This window comes from Aedes aegypti, chromosome 2 (assembly GCF_002204515.2).
Source record: "Aedes aegypti strain LVP_AGWG chromosome 2, AaegL5.0 Primary Assembly, whole genome shotgun sequence".
In the NCBI taxonomy this organism is placed as follows: Eukaryota; Metazoa; Arthropoda; class Insecta; order Diptera; family Culicidae; genus Aedes; species Aedes aegypti.
Genome location: NC_035108.1, coordinates 354,619,062 through 354,640,780, shown reverse-complemented (window position 1 = coordinate 354,640,780; position 21,719 = coordinate 354,619,062). Strand labels below are relative to the sequence as shown.

Genomic DNA, 21,719 nt, shown 5'->3' with positions numbered 1-21,719 from the left:
TAGGGCAAATACTTCTTAATTATGATTTAGCGTTTACGGATAACAAAACGAGTGGAAGTTTGAACAACTGCCGTAAAACTACATTTTACATATACTTTGCAATTGGAATAAATGGACAAATTAATGTGAAATTTTCGAAAAATTTGCTCGTCTTCTCGGTGAGAATCGAACTCACGACTCCCTGTTCACTAGATAGGGCGCGTTACCTCTACATCACGATATACGCCCTATTTAGAGAACAGGGAGTAGTGAGTTCGATTGTCACCGAGAAGACGATTAACTCTACGGTAATTTCACATCAAGTAGTCCATTTAATCCAATTGCAAAGTATATCTAATTATTAATTTTACGTTAGTTGTTCAACAGAGCAAAGTTTAATAGTCAATTTCATGACAAAAACTATGCCTGGCCAAAGAAATAACATGCAATAGTTCTTCTTAACAAGCTCACCACTTATTCATTAAGAGTCTCAAAAAATGTTAGAAGAATTTGCTGTAAAAAGTGAAGAATAAGCCTTTAGCGTCAACATTCACGTTTATAAAACCGTAAAAAAATATCGTACATTAGCAGAAATCCAGACAAATTTATCAGAAATCCGCCAAACAAAAATTGTTAATGATTCTGTCCGGAATTGCAGTAGGCAACCACTTAGACCACTTAGATGCTAGGATTTACTAAATATCCTTCTAGAAGCCACTTACCAAATGCTAGTCATGATGTGATGTGTAAGTTTTTACGAAGTCTCCCTTCCTGATTATTTTTAGTATCGTCCACATTGCTTGAAATTGAAACAAACAGAAATGTCTGTGTTTAACCGGGTATTTCCCTATTTTCTCCGGCCAACTGGAATTCCCTGGGTTTTCCCACTCTTCCCGAATTTCTCGGATGGATGTACAGTGTACACCCTGTAATAGATATTTAGAAGTGACTTTCTAAGAGATTATTTCTAAAGACAGTGTCCAAGAAAGATGGCCACCGTTGAAGAAAATTTTGCCTCTGCCAAGAGATTCAACGAAAAATCTAAGGGACTATTCCTAACAGGGATCAATAGGTATAAAATCAATTTTGGATTATATATTTCAAAAATGTAAAACCTGAAAAAGCTCTCAAAGTAGTCTCTTAAAGATCAGACTTTCCCAGCCTTAATTGAAGCTTTACTATTCGCTGCATAAACAATTGAACGAACATTCACTCAACGTCGTGCCAACAGCTATGGGGTCAACTGGTACATGTCACAGCCCGTGTAAATAGTGTATGAAACTGTAATTACTGATAACAACTCTTATATAGTGCTCATAATTCAAACATCGACGCGCCACCCTCTTCCGGAGGTTTCCCTCTCTGTGTACACTCTCTATCTGTCTCTAAGCCTTTCTACAACTCCTGTCCTGCGCTATTTCTGGAAACAAGCGCGACCTCTGCTACTATTCTACAACAATCAAACACTTTACCGATTAATTACCCACCACCAGTCTGCGCTATAGACGATTACCAACGTAATTGCATCATGCGATGCAGTTATGGTGCCATCGTATATGAACTTTCCCGTTACCCGTTTAACTGTTGTTTTAATTACACCGTAATCCAATTTCCACCAGATGCAAATCGAAAACTACAGATATTCCGAATCGGTTGGGTTCGTCCTGAGGCCGAACCGGTTGGAGGATGGTGGCCACTACATTTGCCGTGCCAAGGATCACCCGAGCGCATCCGAACTCTACATCCAGATGGACGTCATGGAATCCTGTGAGTTGAAGTTGCTAACGAATGGAACTAACCTCAGCCCGAAATGCAAACTAGGAACCGCTCGTCGGCTTCCGCTCCCGTCGAACATCACCAGTCTGGCCTATGGTAATGACTCATCTCCGGCGTCAGCCGACGAAGACCTTGTGGAAGCACCACCACCTTCAGTCGCCTCCCCATTTTCCGATACAACTAACGCACGAAAATATCGCACGTCTAGAAGTAGTGAACCCGTCTCGAGTCTTGCCACCGACTTTCCCTCTACCTGGACAACCGAAGTTACGACGACCAACCAAACGGAGCAGTACTCCGAATACGCTACTGGCGACGGAGATGAGTTCGACGGCCACAATACGGCGGCTAGTGATGGAGAAGGCGGCAGCGGAGCTGAACGCAATAGTAGAACTATCGACGTCGACAACGGCTTCAGCTACAGCAACAATAGGCTTAATAGCTCTGGTGTTGGATCTAGCAGACTCCTCAGGCTTAGTAGTAGAGCAGGGTACATCACCACCGCTGGTTATGGTTCGCGCCCGCTGGGCCCATCTAGTTCACCGTTCCTATCGAGTTCGTTCCGATCTACTGGAAGTCGTAACTATCGCTCTCCGTCTCTCTTTCTATGTGTATCTCTTATTCTCTGTCATTTTTCGCTTTTTGTGATGACGTTTTCGGTGGTTAATTGAGAAGGGGTTGTTCAATTTCTAAATTATAGAGCAAATCTCTATATAAAAATCTGAATCCAAATCCAAATATGCACCTGGAACTGAATTCAAATCCACTGAACCTACTGAATCTGAATATGAATCCGAATCTGGATCTGTATATAAATCTGAGTCTGAATCAGCAGAATCTAAATCTGTTGAATCTTATTCTCAATCTGAATATAAATCTGAATATGCAGAATCCAAATCTGAATCTGCTGAATCAATATCTCTATCTTAATCTGCTGAGTCTGAATCTATATCTGACTTTGAATCTGCCTTCGAATCTGTAGCTGAATCTCAATATGAATCTGCTGAATCTGAATTTGAATCTAAATCTGAATTTAAATTTGAATAGGAATCTACATCTGAATTAGAACCTGAACTTGAATCTGAGGTGAATCTAAATTTGAAGCTTAATCTCAATCAGAACCTGAATTTGCTGAAATTCAATTTTAATCTGAATTTGCTGAATCTGAAGTTAAATCTGAGTCTGAGTCTGAATTTCAATCACAATCTGAACCTTAATCGGAATCAAAATCTAATTCTGTTCAATCGAAATCTGAATCTTAATCTGCGGAATCGAAATCTGAATCGGCTGAATCTAAATCTGAATCTGAATCTTAATCTGCGGAATTTGAATCTGAATCTGGATTCGTGCCTCAAGCTGCTGCATCCAAATCTGAATCTACTGAATTTGAATTTGAATCTGAGTTCAAATCTGAAACTGATTTGAAATTTGAATCGGAATCTAAATCTGAGGCTGAACTTAAATTTGAATCTGAAGATGAATCTCAATCTCAATGAATCTGAGTGTGAAATCTGCTGGCACTAAATTTGAATCTTAAATAAAATCTCAGTCTAAAACTGAATCTGAATCTCAGTCTGAATCACAATCACAATCTGAACATGAATCTGAATCTTAATCTAAATCTGCTGAATCGAAATCTGAATCTGAATCTTATTCTGCAATCTAAATCTTAATCTGCAGAATCTGAATCTGAATCTGGATTCGAAACTCAATCGGCTGTATACAAACCTGAATCTGCTGAATTTGAATCTGAAGTCTAAACCTGAAACTGAATCTCAATCACAATCTGAACATGAATCTGAATATTAATCTTATTCAGCTGAATACAAATATGAATCTGAATATTATTCTGCTGCATCTAAATCTGAATCTGCTGAATCGAAATTTGAATCTCAATAAGCGGAATCTGAAGCTGAATCTGGATTCGAACCTCAATCTACTGCATCCGAATCTGAATCTGAGCTCGAATCTGAATCTGAATTTAAAGCTGAATCTAAAGTAAAACAATCTAAACATGCATTTGAATCTGAATCTTATTCTGCTGAATTGAAATCTGAATCTTAATCAGCAGAACCTGAATTCGAAACTTAATCTGCTGTATCCAAATTTAAATCTATTACATTTGAATCTAATTTTGCTGAATCTGAAGTCTGAATTCTGAACCTGAATCTGAATCTGAATCTCAATCACAATCTGAACATGAATCTGAATCTAAATCTGCTGAATCGAAATGTGAATCTTAATCTGCGGAATCTGAATCTGATTCTGGATTCAAACATCAATCTACTGCACCCGAGTTTGAATCTGCTGAATTTGAATTTAAATCTGAATCTGAATTTAAATCTGAATCGGAATCTAAATCCAATCTGCTGAATTCGAATCTGAATTTGCTGAATCTGAATTATGTACCTAAATCTGAATCTCAATGACAATCTGAACATGAAGCTGAATCTTAAACTATTTCTGCTGAATCGGAATGTGAATCTAAATCTTATTCTGCTGAATTTGAATCATCTGAAAAGAAATCTGAATCTTAATCTGCGGAATCTGAATCTGAAGCTGGATTCGAACCTCAATTGACTGCATCCGAATTTGAATCTGCTGAATTTAAATTTGAATATGAGCTTGCATCTGAATTTAAATCTGAATCTGAATCAAATCCAATCCAAATCCAATCTAAATCCAATCCAAATCCAACCCAAATCCAATCCAAATCCAATCCAAATCCAATCCAAATCCAATCCAAATCCAATCCAAATCCAATCCAAATCCAATCCAAATCCAATCCAAATCCAATCCAAATCCAATCCAAATCCAATCCAAATCCAATCCAAATCCAATCCAAATCCAATCCAAATCCAATCCAAATCCAATCCAAATCCAATCCAAATCAAATCCAATCCAAATCCAATCCAAATCCAATCCAAATCCAATCCAAATCCAATCCAAATCCAATCCAAATCCAATCCAAATCCAATCCAAATCCAATCCAAATCCAATCCAAATCCAATCCAAATCCAATCCAAATCCAATCCAAATCCAATCCAAATCCAATCCAAATCCAATCCAAATCCAATCCAAATCCAATCCAAATCCAATCCAAATCCAATCCAAATCCAATCCAAATCCAATCCAAATCCAATCCAAATCCAATCCAAATCCAATCCAAATCCAATCCAAATCCAATCCAAATCCAATCCAAATCCAATCCAAATCCAATCCAAATCCAATCCAAATCCAATCCAAATCCAATCCAAATCCAATCCAAATCCAATCCAAATCCAATCCAAATCCAATCCAATCCAAATCCAATCCAAATCCAATCCAAATCCAATCCAAATCCAAATCCAAATCCAATCCAATCCTATTCAAATCCAATCCAAATCCAACCCAAATCCAAATCCAATCCAATCCTATTCAAATCCAATCCAAATCCAGTCCAAATCCAATCCAAATCCTGATATAAATCTGATTCATTTTTCAATCCTAAACCGAATAAACATAATCTCAGTGATTTAAAGAATCTATGGAATTTTAAAATTCAAATTGGTCATCCATTGATATGTGAATTATACTCAATTCGATAAAAAAATTGCGAGGATACCAAACCTTGTATTCCGCTATACAAGACAACCAAATTTAATTAACCACTGAAAGCGTCTTCTCATTTATTTAGTCTGCATTATTTCTGTTTGTATCCCCGTTTTTTCATGTTTCAAAGTGGATATTATGATTTTACTTCCTCTGTATGCCAACATCTATTCACCATATCACCGATCATACATTAGATCACATCGATAACAGCATGCCACCATTAATAAAAAATTGAAAATAAAATACATGAAATGTTTCAATGACGAGTGAACGGCGTCGTCAAATTGGGCAAAAATTTATATGTTCTACGTGTTAGGGTGAAACTTATTCAATCATAAAACTCATCACCCAAATTATGATGGAAAACTGGGAACAAACTCTAGGAACTAGATACAGAACAATCCACACCAGCTTCAGTACTACCTGTAGCACTAATACTAATCGATATTCTTTTTTTCTCTTCCATAACCGGACGAATCCAAATTGTCAACATCCCATCCCTCGAAATTCCTAACCCACCCTAAAACCTAAAACCACCGACTGACAAAATATTAAAAAAAACTCATCAAAACGCGTGTTTTTGCGGCCCATCGCGTTTTTGCCCTCCCCTTCATCCGGCCTTGATCCGGCCCTGTCGCAGATGATTTTGAACAAGGTATGCGGTTTTGCGTTAATTTTCCCGAATATAACAACGAACACACCTCAGGCTCCTTCCTTCTGGCTAAAACCAATTAATCCAACTCTGTTGCCGTGCAAGCAAAAAAAACGCAGTCAAGCCTTCCAATCACATAAAACTGATCCTTTGGCCCGCTCGCTCTTTGTAGCCATCTTCTAGAGATAGATCGAACTTCACACACTAGCCAACTAAAAATACCACTTCTTTCTGTGTTGTTTTTCCTGTTAAAAAAAACGTGTTTTTAGATGGAACTAACCCCGATGTCATGGTGTAACCCTTCATTTCCGGTGCGGGTTCCGGGCGGAAACCCCTTGGTGGACATAAATTTAACTCGAGGGGTGCCTCTTCGTAGAAAACTTCCTTACCAACAACCATTTCAGTGCGTCTTCTCATCCATATCCGATTGGCTGCTGTAGGGAATGTAGCTCATTTTAAAGGGCAGGTTCATGTGGGGCATTAGTGTAGCAACATCAGTAGAAGTTCACGTAATATCACCATAATACCGGGAAATCTCAACTGACTATAAATTGGTGGTCTTTCATGACGTCGAAAAGCTTCGAAGTAATTGGCAAAGCCAAATCAATGTTAACTAACTCAATTAATTGTGTTTCTTTTAAAACTAATCCTCTTGTAGCACCTCACAACGGCATAAGGCTGTCGCTATAGTGACTAATATGGATGCAGCAATGTAAGAGTAATGGTAATATGTTATACATTCTTCTTATGGGCAAATTTAAGAACATTAATATTTCAAGCAACTACCAACAATGAACGCAGCATTATTGTCAATTTGGGTCTGTTCGAAAGTACATATATCTAATCCAATGTACTTCTTTAGTTCAGTTGTTAAACGCACACCTAGAAATCTGAAGATGGCTGGGTTCGAATCTCGGTTCAGTCGAGGATTGTTCCGGGATGGAAACGACTTTACTGGAAAAAGTTATAAACCTGTTTGTCACACGATACACTAATACAAATACTTTACTGTTTGTAAAGTAAGCTATTAGTATATAAATGTGGAAATTGTGTTATAGGGTATCCCAGAGAGTATGGGCACGGCTTTGCTAATGAGAATCATAGTATTTTAAGGCATATTTGGTTGGTTCTGGGTGCCGACATTAATGTCTCAAAATTCTCTAGTTTCGCCGTCATTCGATCGATTCTGATGAAAACTTCAGGAAAAATCACAAATGAATAATAATTTTGATTCACGCATTAAAATTCGGTTGGTTCCGGTTTTAGGTCCAATTTTGTATCTAGGATATTTAGGGTATTTAAGAATGGAATTTATATTTTAAAATGCGAGAATCGTCATCAAAAACTTCAAAAAATCAAAGAATCATTGATTTGTTCAATTTAATATATGACCTGGTTTAGTGTAGGGTATTTTTCGAATAACGGACATTTTGTAAAATTCGCATAGAATTTCGAATCCTCTAGAAACTGTGGTCAATTTAGATATTTCGTTAAGTTTTCTCGCGAATTTTTCTTCAAATTAGACAAGCCTTGTCTAATTACATTCCTATAGAATTTCTTACAAGAAGGTCTCAAAAAAAATGACCAATCTAGATAATTCGTCAAGTATTTTTTTTTTTTACTATTTTTTATAAGTGAAAATAGAAAATAGGACTAAATAAAAAAAAAGAAAATAGGTTTGATGTTAATTAGGAATGTAAAAAATCGTATCTACACGATATTTGAACAATCTAAGAGGGCAAAAAAAGCGACAAACTTTATACATTAATGGTCTACAATGACCCATGACTTTGAAAAGCTCTCAAAATCCGTTTTTGAACCGATTCTCGTTGTTTTAGCTTTATATGAGAGATATTAACCCGGAGAATGGAATTTTGGACATTTTTGGTGGGTATGGGCACTTTGGATAAAAGGGCACCTGGAACCTGTTTCAGAAGTTCAATCGCATGTATGTCGCGACGGTTCAAATTTCATGATTTTTCATTCCGATTAACAGGAGCACCAAGGGTACTAACAATTATATTTGGCCGAATTTCGTCAGAAAATTCCTGAACCGGTTCCGGTAGTGTGTAATGTGGAGATTTTCAGACCATCATGTGACAGCTCAAATTCCTCCGAGATAATCCACAATAATTGCTACAGCAATTTCTCCGGAGATTCCACTAGGGATTCCTCCGGGAAGAACATTTGATCACCTTGATTTTTGTGACCAGCTCCAATAGGGTTCCAGGAATACCTTCGGCAATTCTGCTTCCAAGGATTGTTGCAGGGATTTCTGCAGGAAAATCTCTACAGGGATTTTTCTAGAATTTCGCAAGGAGTTTCCGCTTGAATCCGTTCTCAGTGAATCCTTAATAGATTCCGCAAGTGCAATTTTTACTGAGATTTCTCCAAGGATTCTTCCAGATTTTCCTCCACGAATTCATCCTGATATTATTTCAGAGATTCTCAAGGAGACTCATTCAAGGAGTCATTCAGGAAAAAATCAGTTGGGATCCTTGCAGAGATGGGGTAACACTAGAACAATCTCTTCAAGGATTACTCCGGTTATTCCATCAGAAATTCCTCCACGGATTCCTCCAAGGATACATGCAGGGATTTATCAGGTAGTCCTCTTCAGGGCTACATGGACTCCTATAGGGATCGCTGCAGGGATTCTATCAGGAATTACTCCAGGTATTCTTTACTTAACTTTTTTTTGTGAGGCTTTGCTCCAGAAATTCCAATAACTCCTGGAAAATCGCTACGTGAATTACTCCAGAAATTTCTTCTGAGATTCGTTTTGACCTTCCAAAAATTCCTCCGGGGATTCCTTCAACAATTCTTCTAGAAATATATAATAATATAATAAATCTCCAAGGATTTACCATGAGATCATCCCACAGGAATTTTATCAGAAAATACTCTACTAAGAATGTCTCTGGAATTACATTAGGAAAATCTCTACCTAGATTCCTCTAGGAAAATTTATTCATGGGTTCCTTAAAATATTTCTCCAGAAATTTGTCCATGGGTTCCTCCCGCATAATTCTTCCAGGGATTCTCCAAGGATTACCCCAAGAAATTCTCCAGGGGTTCCTTTAGCAATTTGCTTAGGTAATCCTTCAAAGATCCCTTAATCAATTAATTCAAGTAACCTTTTATTGATTCATTCAGCAATTTACCCAGGTAATCTTTCAGAAATTCCTAAGATTCCCTGAATCTCTCCAGGGATTTCTCCAGAGATTTACCCAGAATTCCTCCAAGAACAACTACAGAAAAATCTCTACATGAGATTATCTAAAAATTGTTCCAGAGATTTCTTCAGGAATTCCTCCAGAGATTTCCTCGGATATTCATTTTCCAAAGAATTTTCCAAGGATTAGGCAAGGATTCCCTTAAGGATTCTCCCAGATATTCTTCGAGAGATTACTCTAAGAATTTCTTCATTTAATACTACAGAGATTTCTCCATACTTTTTTTCTAGAGGGGATCTTTTTTTCATCTTTTTTTTCTAGAGGTTCCTCCAGGGATGGGCCGGCCAAAGAATTTTTCCAGCAATTTCTCCAGGAATTTATCCAAGGGCTCTTCAAAGAAGGAAAGGAGTTCTTTGAGCAATTCCTGAAAAAATTCTAGGAGGAATCCCTGGAGGTAATCTCAGGATAATTTCTTGGAGGAATTCATGAGGGAATCTCTAGAAGCATTTGTACAGGAATAATAAAATACAGGCCAATAACAAAACTCTGCAAAAAAAATTTATGAATTCCTGGAGGATTGCTAGGAAAAGTCTTTGGAGTGATGCATGTATCGATTTGCTTGGAGATATCATTCGGAGAATTCTTGAAGAAAAATCTTGAAGTACTTTCTTGAAGAATCTCTGGCGGAATTCCAGGCGGAACCTTTGAAAAAATTCCTGGTGGAATCCCTGAAGAAATCTCCGGAATAAATCTTGAAGGAATCTCAAGAGGTCTACCAGGAGAAATTTCTGCAAGTATGATTGGAGGAATTTCTGGCAGAAATCACTGAAGAAATAACATGAGTAAATTTCTAAGATTAGACAAATCCAAGATTTTTTGTAGAGATTTTTCTGGAGGAAAGGCTTGAAGCTTTTTTAACTTATTATTTTTATGCTCTGATAACTCTTTGCAATTATCCGAGAAACTCCTAGATTTCCTTTTGGTTCTTTTGGGTCCCTGAGAGTAGCTTGAGAATACAAAAAACGTAAACCTTTAAAACCGCTTTAAATTCAGGGAATTTCTTAAACCTTCTTGGGAATTGATGAAAACTATTTGGGTGCCTCTAACCAATTAAACTAACTTCGAAATCATTTCGGCACTCTGTGATCCTCTGTGTACATCATTAGGAGCCTATAGAACCTCAGGGAAACGGAATGGGAACTCCTGAGAAACTTTCAGGAACTCTATGTGTAAATCTATTCACCTTTTTTGTGAATTCAATTAAGCTCTATTGAAATTCCTCAAATGATGTTCTCCTAAGAACCCCTGGCAACAGAAAAATATAAGTATCATTTGCTCTTACTTTGGATAAAGTTTTATGTAGTGCACCTCAAGTACTCTTGAAAAAAAAAATGTTTCCATGACATTGACACTGGATTAAAGTTGCTACAAAATCAGGAGGATTTTGTAATCATAGCTGTCATAAAACCAAAACAAAACCTGTTGGAAGCTAGCGACAACTTTCTGAACGAATCCGTTTTGAAATCTTGATTTTGGCATAATTTTGTGAAGTATTTCAAGTGCAATTCCTGTAGGATGTTAGGCACGCTTTGAATACGAAAAAAAAAAATTTTAGTTGAACTACCGAACGTCTAGAAAATTTTGAAGAGAAATTTGTGTGGACTATCTGTAATGGATTTCTTCAAATTTGAACAAAAAACTGTTTATTTTTATTTTTGATGATTGCTGAATTGATTGATGGATTTTTGAGCCTTAATGTTTCTGTAATTTCATCACCATAAATTTCACTGAGATATCTTGCCATATTGACTTGCCTCGGTGTACCTTATTCTGAATGAATTTAAAAAAGTGTTCAACAAACTTTCTTCAAAACACGTTTAAGATAATTTTTCTCATGTATATATTTTTATTGGGGAATTGCTTCAGTAATTTCAACTTAAACTCTTCTCTGAAGAGTTTACGAAGAATTTTCAGCAGAAGCCTATAGTGGGATCTGGAGTAGTTTCAGAAATTGTAGGGTGTAGCTTAGGAGGATTTTTAGTTTAGTTATATCTTAAGGTTATTGTTAGAAAATCATAACAAAGCTCCAGAAAGATTTTTCAGGTAAATCAGATTTTGTTTTTAATTTTTTGTCAAATCGTCGCATACATTTCTGCTCATTACCTCCTCATTGAAATAATTAACAAAACTAAAAACAAACGGAATTTTGTTATCATTTTTTCATGGGTAATTGAAACTTAAGCACTTCGCTAAATTCCATCGTAAATAAGTTACTCAGGAAATCCATCCCGAAACTGTTTTAAAAAAACTTTTGGATATTCCTTAGGGAAATCCTTTAAGAATACATATTCGAATTCTTCTAGATATTGCACTAAAAAATCATATTGGAATTTCGTCAGGAAATCGTTGATGAATTCTTCTATAATATCTGCATTTTCTCCGATTTTTTTAACCATATGCCTATCTTTTGAAGCAAGTCGAGAAAATTCAAGAGAGCTCGACTAGAGGCTTGTAACAAAACTATAATAAAATTTTATCAGAATATGATATGCATATCATATTATGATATAATTTTGCTATGCTCCGTTATCCACAGAACATATTAAAACAAAAATATAACATTTATTTCTCTTGAATATATTTTTTGTACATTTTTAACAACTTTATAACAAAACTAAATGCATACTTATGCATTTCAATAATATACAATACTTGAAGCTTTTTCTTTTCGTTTAGACTACCGATTATTTGATTTTATAATGTTGTATTCAATTCATTCAACTTGAGTTTTTGATTTACAATGCGAAACATATTTTATTGTGTTCTTCATTATTTTAACATTCACACATTATTTTCATTATTTTAACATTCACACTATATCAATATTATTGTTGATCAGATCATGGAACCTTTTGATAAATATTAACTAAATAAAGATAAGAATGAATTAGTTTGTTTGATTTGGGAAGAATGAAAAAAAAAACCTATTGGATTTGCCGAACTATCAATACATTCACAGAATGTTAAGATCATCATTTAATTTTTGACTAATTGCATAGCATAGCATAGCATAGCATAGACTGACTGTACATGTCAATGGTTGCTACTCCGTGATTGATCGGAACTGGTAATAATTGCACTGCGATCCAAATGAATAAGGGATGGGAGTTTCCGCTTACTCTCGGAGTGCAATTTTAGCAGATCTAATATTATTGATCAATAACGGCGCCGGCCAAGTCCTTACAGTCAGTTGGGATGGGGAAGGAATGTTAGGGTGTAATGATTGTTGCTTCTAGAGACCGAGAATACCTCTGCATCTCCACAATCACCACGGGAAGGGTGTTTATTAGTGAAGAAGGAAAAGATCTGGGAGTCACCTTTGGTCGGTGATGCGATCCATGGATAAGGAGGAAAAATACGATTTATACTTAAAGCTAGTTTTTAGTTTTGTCTCAAAAAGTTTTCGGTAGAAGATTTAAAATAAACGTCAACATCTATAATGTCGAACCATTCAAAAGAAGTTTTTATTAATGGCGAAAAGAGAAAAATATATGCGTATATCTTAAATTATATGGAACAGGAATAATGCCGACACATGTAGTGACGAACCATGCATAGTTTGTTTGAAAATTACAACATTTATGCCTCAAGAAGAAATGTCTTTGGTAGAAGTTTTAAAATAAACGTCGACATTCATAATGTCAAACAATTCAAAAAATATTTTAAGAAATGTCAAAAATTTTATGTTTATTAGAATTGTATAAAACAGGCATAATGCCGACACTTATAGTGACGAACCATACAAAGTTTGATTGCATATTACAAAAAAAGTAACGCTTTCATGAAAAAATGTGTTATCATAAGCATGAAACGAGCTCACCAGTTGGTAATCCATCCTCGACTTAACACGAATATCTTTTCGCACTCACACAGCGCGAACAGCAAAACTTCTCGGCGCCCCGAAAACGAACCGTCTTGCTTGGGCTTTCCAAAACACTGTCCAGCACAACACGCGAACCGCAAACCAAACTCCCGGCGTCCCGAAAACGAATCGTCTTGCTTGGGCTTTCCAAAACGCTGCCCAGCACAACTCACGAACCGAAAACCAAACTCCCGGCGTCTTGTTTGGGCTATCCAAAACACTGCCCAGCACAACACGCGAACCGAAAACCAAACTCCCGGCGTCCCGAAAACGAATCGTCGGGCTTGGGCTTTCCAAAACACTGCCCAGCACAACTCGCAACCCGAAAACCAAACTCCCGGCGTCTTGTTTGGGCCTTACAAAACACTGCCCAGCACAACACGCGAACCGAAAACCAAACTCCCGGCGTCCCGAAAACGAATCGTCGGGCTTGGGCTTTCCAAAACACTGCCCAGCACAACACGCGAACCGAAAACCAAACTCCCGGCGTCCCGAAAACGAATCGTCTTGCTTGGGCCTTCCAAAACACTGCCCAGCACAACTCGCAAACCGAAAACCAAACTCCCGGCCTCCCGGAAACGAAGCGTCTTGTTTGGGCTATCCAAAACACTGCCCAGCACAACACGCGAACCGAAAACCAAACTCCCGGCGTCCCGAAAACGAATCGTCGGGCTTGGGCTTTCCAAAACACTGCCCAGCACAACACGCGAACCGAAAACCAAACTCCCGGCGTCCCGAAACGAATCGTCGGGCTTGGGCTTTCCAAAACACTGCCCAGCACAACTCACGAACCGAAAACCAAACTCCTGGCGTCCCGGAAACGATTCGTCTTGCTTGGGCCTTCCAAAACACTCACAATAATAGGAAATACCGCAATAATGGGCAAATTACCCTTTCTGCCATAATTCATTTCTCTTTACTCGAAATACGCGTTTCTGTCAAAGGATACAAACTCTAGTGGAATTAAATGGTATAGTACTAAATTCGGTTTTTTCATCTACTTATAGGTATTCTACTAAACAGTTCGAAGATTTATTATGATCTAGATCAGTTTAATTTTTTGAAAAGAGCCTCTCCATCATCGTAACCCCGCTCGGGGTATTAAGTGAAATCTGCCACTCCACTCATGACCATCCAACCAGCGTACACAACAAATCATCCGATGCCAACATTTCTGTTGCGTGTGCATGTCCTGCTCTTACCAACACCTCACTCCACCCACACATTAACACGAATCGAAACCAAACACCAACCACACCAGCAGAGATCCTGTTTCCACTTCTCTCTTTCGTTTTCAGCACTATAACACGCACACCACAAAAACCCCCTTCAAAGGCACTTCTCGCAAAAATACCTTGGCCAGTGAAACATTTTATAGCCAAAAACACATCTATTTAGTGTAAAATGATACTCCCACTAACGGCAAATGCTTCCTCGAACAGAACACTATAATCTTCCCGTATTTCCACTCAATAAATCGCGACCGGTGTGCTAAAAATCCACTACTAAACCGGACCGAAAAACTCGACACGTCTTTACTCCTCCAGGGCTGGTCCGTTTCTCCCATTTAATTTTTGACTAATTGCAAGTGATTAAGTCAAATTTGAAATGCTTATTTAACATCAAATCATACATTTTTCTGTCAATTGCAAGTATCATGCTTTGTTATATAAAATAACAATTATATAAATAAATTAATATAGTATCATTGTCATATAATTTATCATAAAACTTGTAACTGAATGAGTTACCCCGTATATTATACAGTATTATAATTTTGATCCTTTGTATCATAGATTATAACTTGGATTTATATGTTTTTGATAGAATTAAAACGCATTTTGTTATGTTTATGTTACTATTCATACACTTTTTGTCATAATTCTAGTTATTTTAACAACACCCTGCATCAAGTTTGTAACGACCTATGTTCGAAAAAAAACCTTCTATCATAATAACATGTGCTGATATTATGTTGTTATGTATCCTTAGTCGGGAGGTAAAAGAACTATCACTTTTGAAGACACGTAAAGATATTCTCACGAGTTTTGTGAAGACACTCCCTGGCCAGTGGACCCCCTCTCCATCATCAGCATGTTCGAGTAGTACACTGAGGATTACTCACGACGATTGTGCTGAAGCCTGTGTAGTAGTTGAAAGTTTATTGATAACGTTGCGATTCATTAAAAGCTCGAAGCGGGATTATTAGAGTTCGCTTGGGGTATGTCCATAAACTACGTCAACTATTCAAGGAGACTGCGAAGTGTGCGAAGATAACTAGATGTTCCGATTCTGATCTTCGGAATATAAAGATGAAGCTAATAGTTCATGGATAATCCCTAATTGTTTGGTAATGCAATAAAGCGGGATTCATTCATTCCATTGAATCGAAGTTGTTTAACGCTGGATGAGTGGTCAGTTAGGAAAACTGCGTCACTTGGAGCGCACACACTTGCACTCGTTCGCTATTCTATCAATGATAGGGATTTTATTGGACTGATGTTAAATTTGAGAAAATGGATTCTCAGTGGATTTTTTATGATGTTTGTAAGCTCAGCTTTCCAATGTCGACTGAACTCCTGTCCGCGTAAGTACTTCGGATTCAAATCCAGTGAGGAAATATTGTGACGGATTGACATTCATTCAATTGAATATTTCCTATGTGCCATCGAATTGCTTTTAAATGGTGGAGTAGAACTATTGAATCATACTTTTTGTGCTTCCATGTATTTAAGAAAACAGGCAAAAGCATTTCATTGAAACATTTTGATCAGATTGTCTCAAAATTGTACTCCATATATTTCATTGAAGTAAAGCTCTCATCAATCATTGTAAATTGGCTAATTTTCCTAACACTTTTGTAATGCGTTATTTAACAGTTGATTTAAGGCATGTCGTAAATTAATTTCTTACTGTTTCCATGTTACTATTCTTTATGTTTCGCTTTTGCACTACTTTACGTTTAAAGCTGTTACCTAATCCTTAATGTAACACTATTTAATTACAATTGATCTTTTTATTCGGTCGTTAACTGTAGTCTTGAATTGTTCTCTCAACAAAACGTAACTAATTCTGTACTATCCTTGTCGACGAATGGGCAATTTGTTGTTTCCCAACTCGAAACAGCCGTCACAGAGTTCATTCGCAAGCCTCGAATCAACGGAACGCAGCACATCAAAGAGGGCGACACGATCGAGTTGACCTGCCTGTTGGACGTTGCCGATACGGTTAAATTTGATATGAAATGGAAGCTGCCCAACAAGCGTTTGGCCGTCAATGTATGTTTCAACATTTGATAAAATGAGCATTACTAATGAGGTTTCCTTTCCGTAGAATTCCCGAGTAACCGTCAGTCGGATGTCGGTCACTTCGGACCCAGATCATCCGGGCTACCTGGTGGGTCAATTGAGTCTAACGATCAACGGAGCATTGGTGAGCGATTCCGGGTACTACCAGTGTGAAGTGACCGACCACAACTCCCACTCCAACCACAAGTCGGCCCAAGTGCACGTCGTCAAACAGGCCGACATTGGCTTCATAGAGCTGACCGACGACAACAAGCTCGACTTCATCAACATCACCAGCAAGCGAGACATCAAAATCGTGATCAAGTACAAGGCCGTTCTCCAGCCGGAGTTCTACTGGACCAGAGACGATCACCCGGAACCGCTGGAGGCCGGCGACCACTACTCGATATCGGAAACCAATCAACGGATTACGCTCACCATCAAGAAGTCGACCATCTTCGACACGGGACTGTACACGCTGCATGCGCAGAACGAACTAAACTACACGACCTACCCCATGAAGGTGTACGTAAGGGGTGAGTATCTTTGGGTTCAAGAGAAACTTGTTTAGACTTACGATACTCAGGTCCGTCAAGCCTGAAAAAGACTGAAAAGGGACCAAAAATAGACATTAGCGGCTTAGAAATACTCCTTGAGCTTTGCGCCCTGACTTTTTTCACACCAAATGTTCGTGATCTTTTGGCTCTAATTTCCACAATTTTCAGCCGATTTCAATAATTTCGACACAACACTATTCAAGTTTCATGGCCTGTACTGGGATCCCAAATCGGACGGTCAGTTCCGGATTTATACGAATGTCCCGTGGGGTCTGTCCGAAGGTCATTTGAGACATTTCCATAATAATTTGGCACGGATCACACAAAACTACAGTTTTTGTAACTGGAACATAAACCTTTAGTGTATTCCGACACCTTCATCTCATTTTGAACCTTTCTGGCCGGTTTTACTCAAAAAAGAGACTGACTCTTAGAACAAACCTACAATCAGAACTATTGCTCAAACCAAACTCATCACTCTCCATTTCAGATAAACCTGTCGTGTCGATCAACCCGATCCACGCCCGGCCCGGCGAGAAGGTCACCTTCGTTTGCACCGCCATCGCGTATCCCCAGCCAGCGATGCGGTTTGCCTTCATCCCTTGCACGGAAACTCCCTGGAAGAACTGCTCCAAGTCGCTGCACAAAGAACACGTCAAACACTATGTAAGTATAATTTCGATGCCAAAAATGCCTCCGATTGGATATTGTTCCAAAAGAAATCCACATAAACTGGAAACGATGATTAGAAAGCGAGTACATTCGCTGTCGATCGATGTTCAACCTAGGTTTTGATCTTCCCGAGTGTGAGAATCTAACGTACAGTTTGGTGTGCTTATTTTTGAACTTTTTTTTCGGTTTGGAAATAATGATTTTCGGTTAGCCAAAGATTTCGCGATTAGTTGCCTGGCCTCAAGAGGACGAAATAGTGATGCGGACGGTAAGTTTGATTTGCGTTGCAGCGTTGTGATGCGTGTGTGTGTTGTTCGATGAGCTAGTCCTTTGGGCAGGATGGTTGAGGAAGATGCAAGCAATCAAATGTTCTCATTCGGATTAACTTACCTCAAGTGATTAAAGGCTGTCTCACAAAATTTTCAGAACAAATAAAAATAACGAAATTAGTACTATACCATTTAATTCCAACTAGAATTTGTATCTTTTAAAAGATACACGTATTTCGACCTCAACCGTACGGCCGTCTTCAGTATCGTGTACTAGTGCAAAATCAGCGATCTTCACCTCTCTGGGCAACCGCAGAATCAAGGCTTTATCATACATTCCGTTCGAAAGAATTGGACCGAGAATGTAGCATTGATATACGCCCGCTGTCAGTCACTCGCATTGATTTCTGACTTTTCACTTGAAGACTGTTCAGCATGAAACTCTTCTTCAAAATAGGACACGAATAGTCAGGGAATTGCATTATGTCGCATTTTGTGACGATGGCACCCCAGCTGGTGCAGTTGAATGCGCATTTCGTCTTTATCGGTCTTATTCTCCATACTTTAGTATGATAGTGTCACGCTTGGCAGGAGCTTGCGTTTGCTGGCAATTACAGAAGAGCTGTTAGACATCATACTCGAAAGCGCCGCTATAGCCGTAGATGCACTTTTACAGGAATATTCAACGTGGCTAGCGAAGCTGAGCTTGTCATCGGTCATTACCTCCAGATGCCTAAGGGATCGCTTGGACTCTATGGTGCAATCACCTACCGAGACAAGCGCCCGTTGCTCGGACTTGCGGTTATTGACCAACACCACCTCAGTCTTGTGATGGACCAGACCTAGTTTCCTAGACGTCATCCTTACGTCAACCATGGACATAGAGTGCGCTGCTGTCAACTCTATTTCCTCCATCGATTCACCATAGACCACTAGGGTGATATCGACGGCGAAGCCAACAATCTTAACACCCGTTGGAAGGGGCAGCCTCAGTACGTCATCGTACACTACATTCCATAACGGCGGGCCCAGGATTGAACCTTGAGGTACTCCCGCGGTAATTCGAACGCTTTTTTGCCCCTCCTCTGTGTCATACAGTAGCATCTTACCATCAAAATAGCTTTCTAGAAGCTTACTCAACCTGGTCACCTGGTTGTTTCTCCGCCTTTGGTAATACAGTGGGATTCCGTTTTTGGCAACAAAGTTTAAATTTTCAGTTGCCAAAAACGGAACCGTGCCAAAATCGGAACCCATATTTTAAATTTTATTTTTCAACTATTGGTTTTGAAAGCATCATTACAATGTAAATACATCATTTTTATGGAATCATAAGGCGTTGAGACTTCGAAAAGTTTCACTTCGAAGCATTTTTCCGAAGGATTATACTATGCTATGAATCTATAGCCCCGTAATGTTAAATCTGGCAAACGTTTTTCTGGTGGCGTTTTTATGTCTCAACGTCTTCAATTATTTTTTAGAAGCTTTATGTATAATTTTAGTTTATGAGAGACTTGAAAAACCAATAATCACATAATTGAACTTTATTCAAGAACTGGACATTTTCTTAAAACTATGAGAGAACACGAGAAAATTGTTTTCTTATAAAGCGTTTACTCGGCCACATATCCGCTTTTCCCCGGACGTAAAAGTAGAATTTAGTTTTTACTTGAAATAATTTTAAATTGAGCTTGATATATTGTAAAACATATATACCTACCTTTTGAAATCAACTGAAATTTACAGGATCCTGTTATGAAACATCAAGAACCTCATAGGAATCTTCAGGTTCTCATAAGAAATTTACAGAAAAAAAGCTTGATCTCTGAAGCATCTTGCCAAGCATCCGTAGGATCTCGCATAGAGTTCTCAGGAGCTTGCTAAGGACTTTGCTAGGAGTTAACATCTTGGAATTCCGCTGCGATGTTGCAGAAAATTCTCAAGTCTCCGATGAAAAAAAAAAACATTTTAAGTTTATTATTATAAGGCTACCACTAGCACACCTCAAATTCCTTTGGGAACCTTTTCAAAATCCTCAAGCTTTTGACATAAATATTGAAAATCCTACTGGAAATTCACATTATCCCGCTTAAAATTTACAGGACGCCCTAGAGTTTATTAGGAATCACCAGATTTCAGACATAATTCTCAATAACCAATTATACACTCTAAAAATCCCTCAAGAAGCTTGGAATCTGCAGATATCCTCATGAATTAAAATTTCTAAAAAGTCTCACAAAAACCAAGAATCCCTTAAGGATTCTCCAGAGTACAGTTAGGAAACTCATAGACTCAGCTCGTAAGGAACATGTTGACATGTTGCCTTACAGAGTCTATAGAAAAGAGGTAACGAAGCTTTAAATAGTTGACACAGAAAGATCAATATACACACCAATACCACAGACAAAAAGTTAAAACACTCTCAGTCGTAGTTATCGCATGCTTCAATGATATTATTGAGAATTAATTGTAGTTTGGACTGTATTCGCATTTGTCATGTTATTTAATGAAAATTATTACAATTTATGATACACAACATTTTGCTGAACATATTTGTATCTATTATTGCGGTGTGTTTTTACATGCGCAATGTATGTAAATGCATAATAATAAAGACAGTGAGCCTAGAAGATGAGACAAGATTTATGATTGTAACTCTGTCATAGTCATAGTCATAGATTTGTTGTTGCTCTCATGTCGGTGCTGATGTTTTGTTCAAACAAGTTGTCTGAAAAAAGTGTTTTTTTTATTGTATCACCTACTGGCAGACTCAAGTGGGCTGGTCACTCGATATGAATGCCTAAGAAAAGAGATTGGTCTTTAGTTGAGATACGAGTGGAGATTATTGGCCTCATGAAACGTTGTCAATGTACGACCAATGACCATTCTGAAGTAAATAAGCGTCCTTAGTAGTTGGTGAGATTTGGGGAAATATCGACGAAAATGGAGCTCTGGAATGGAATCAATGTGGAGTTCACCTGCTATTCAAATGACTGAAGCAGCAGACACGATAATATTTACAAAAAATTAGAAATTTTAATGGTATTGAAAAATGTTGCCAAAAACGGATCCATTTTGTTGCCAAAATCGGGGGGTGCCAAAATCGGAGCATGCCAAAAACGGAGCATGCCAAAAACGGAATCCCACTGTAGCACCAATTTCTGCCGCTTCCATACATCCGGGAGATTCCTTGATCTATGCAGCGTTGTATCATGGTTCTGAACATGTCCGGATCCGCATTCCCTGCCGCTTTTATGGCAACATTTGGGATAGCATCGGGTCCCGGTGCCTTATTTGACGCGAATGATCTCACGACTTCTGCCAGCTCTTTGTTCGTCACCATCGCCACTTCTTCTCCTTCATCTGCCGCATACGGCTCTGGGGGCCATGGACTTGTGGAATGATTCGGGAAGAGTACATCGATTATCGATCGCAGCAACTCGAGTGACTTCTCTTGGGGCACTACGGCACCTTTGGTCTTAGCCATTACCACTCTGTAGGCGTCACCCCATGGACACGAATTGGCACTCTCGCATAGACTATTAAAGCATGCCCGTTTTCGAGCCTTGATTTTCTTTTTGAGAGCCAACTTTGCCTCTCTGAATGCTTCACCGCGTTCTTCTCTTTGTGCTTCTGTGCGTGCGCGTTGCATTCTTCGTCTAACCCGAAGGCAGATTGCTCGAAGATTTGCAATTGATTCACACCACCAGTACACCGGCGGCCTGTTCTCTCTAGGAGGGGCTTTTCTCGACATGGAAGCATCACACGCTCGTGATATCACAGCAACTAGCTCTTCACCGTTTAGGTCTAGAGTGTTACGTTCGCGCCTCAAGGCTTC

General features: G+C 38.5%; 1 protein-coding gene across 7 annotated transcripts in view; it reads left to right on the top strand.

The window, feature by feature from the left end:
- LOC5563777 (vascular endothelial growth factor receptor 1) overlaps positions 1 to 21,719 on the top strand; it is a 161,714-nt gene that overhangs the window by 128,242 nt on the left and 11,753 nt on the right. Inside the window, exons 5-10 of one of the 7 annotated variants that reach the window (XM_021846336.1) lie at positions 1,599 to 1,746; positions 5,990 to 6,004; positions 16,226 to 16,377; positions 16,433 to 16,922; positions 17,434 to 17,609; positions 17,833 to 17,883. In XM_021846336.1, the coding sequence (XP_021702028.1) occupies positions 1,599 to 1,746; positions 5,990 to 6,004; positions 16,226 to 16,377; positions 16,433 to 16,922; positions 17,434 to 17,609; positions 17,833 to 17,883 (1,032 nt within the window). The other 6 variants (XM_021846335.1, XM_021846337.1, XM_021846338.1 and 3 more) reach the window with 6 other exon arrangements.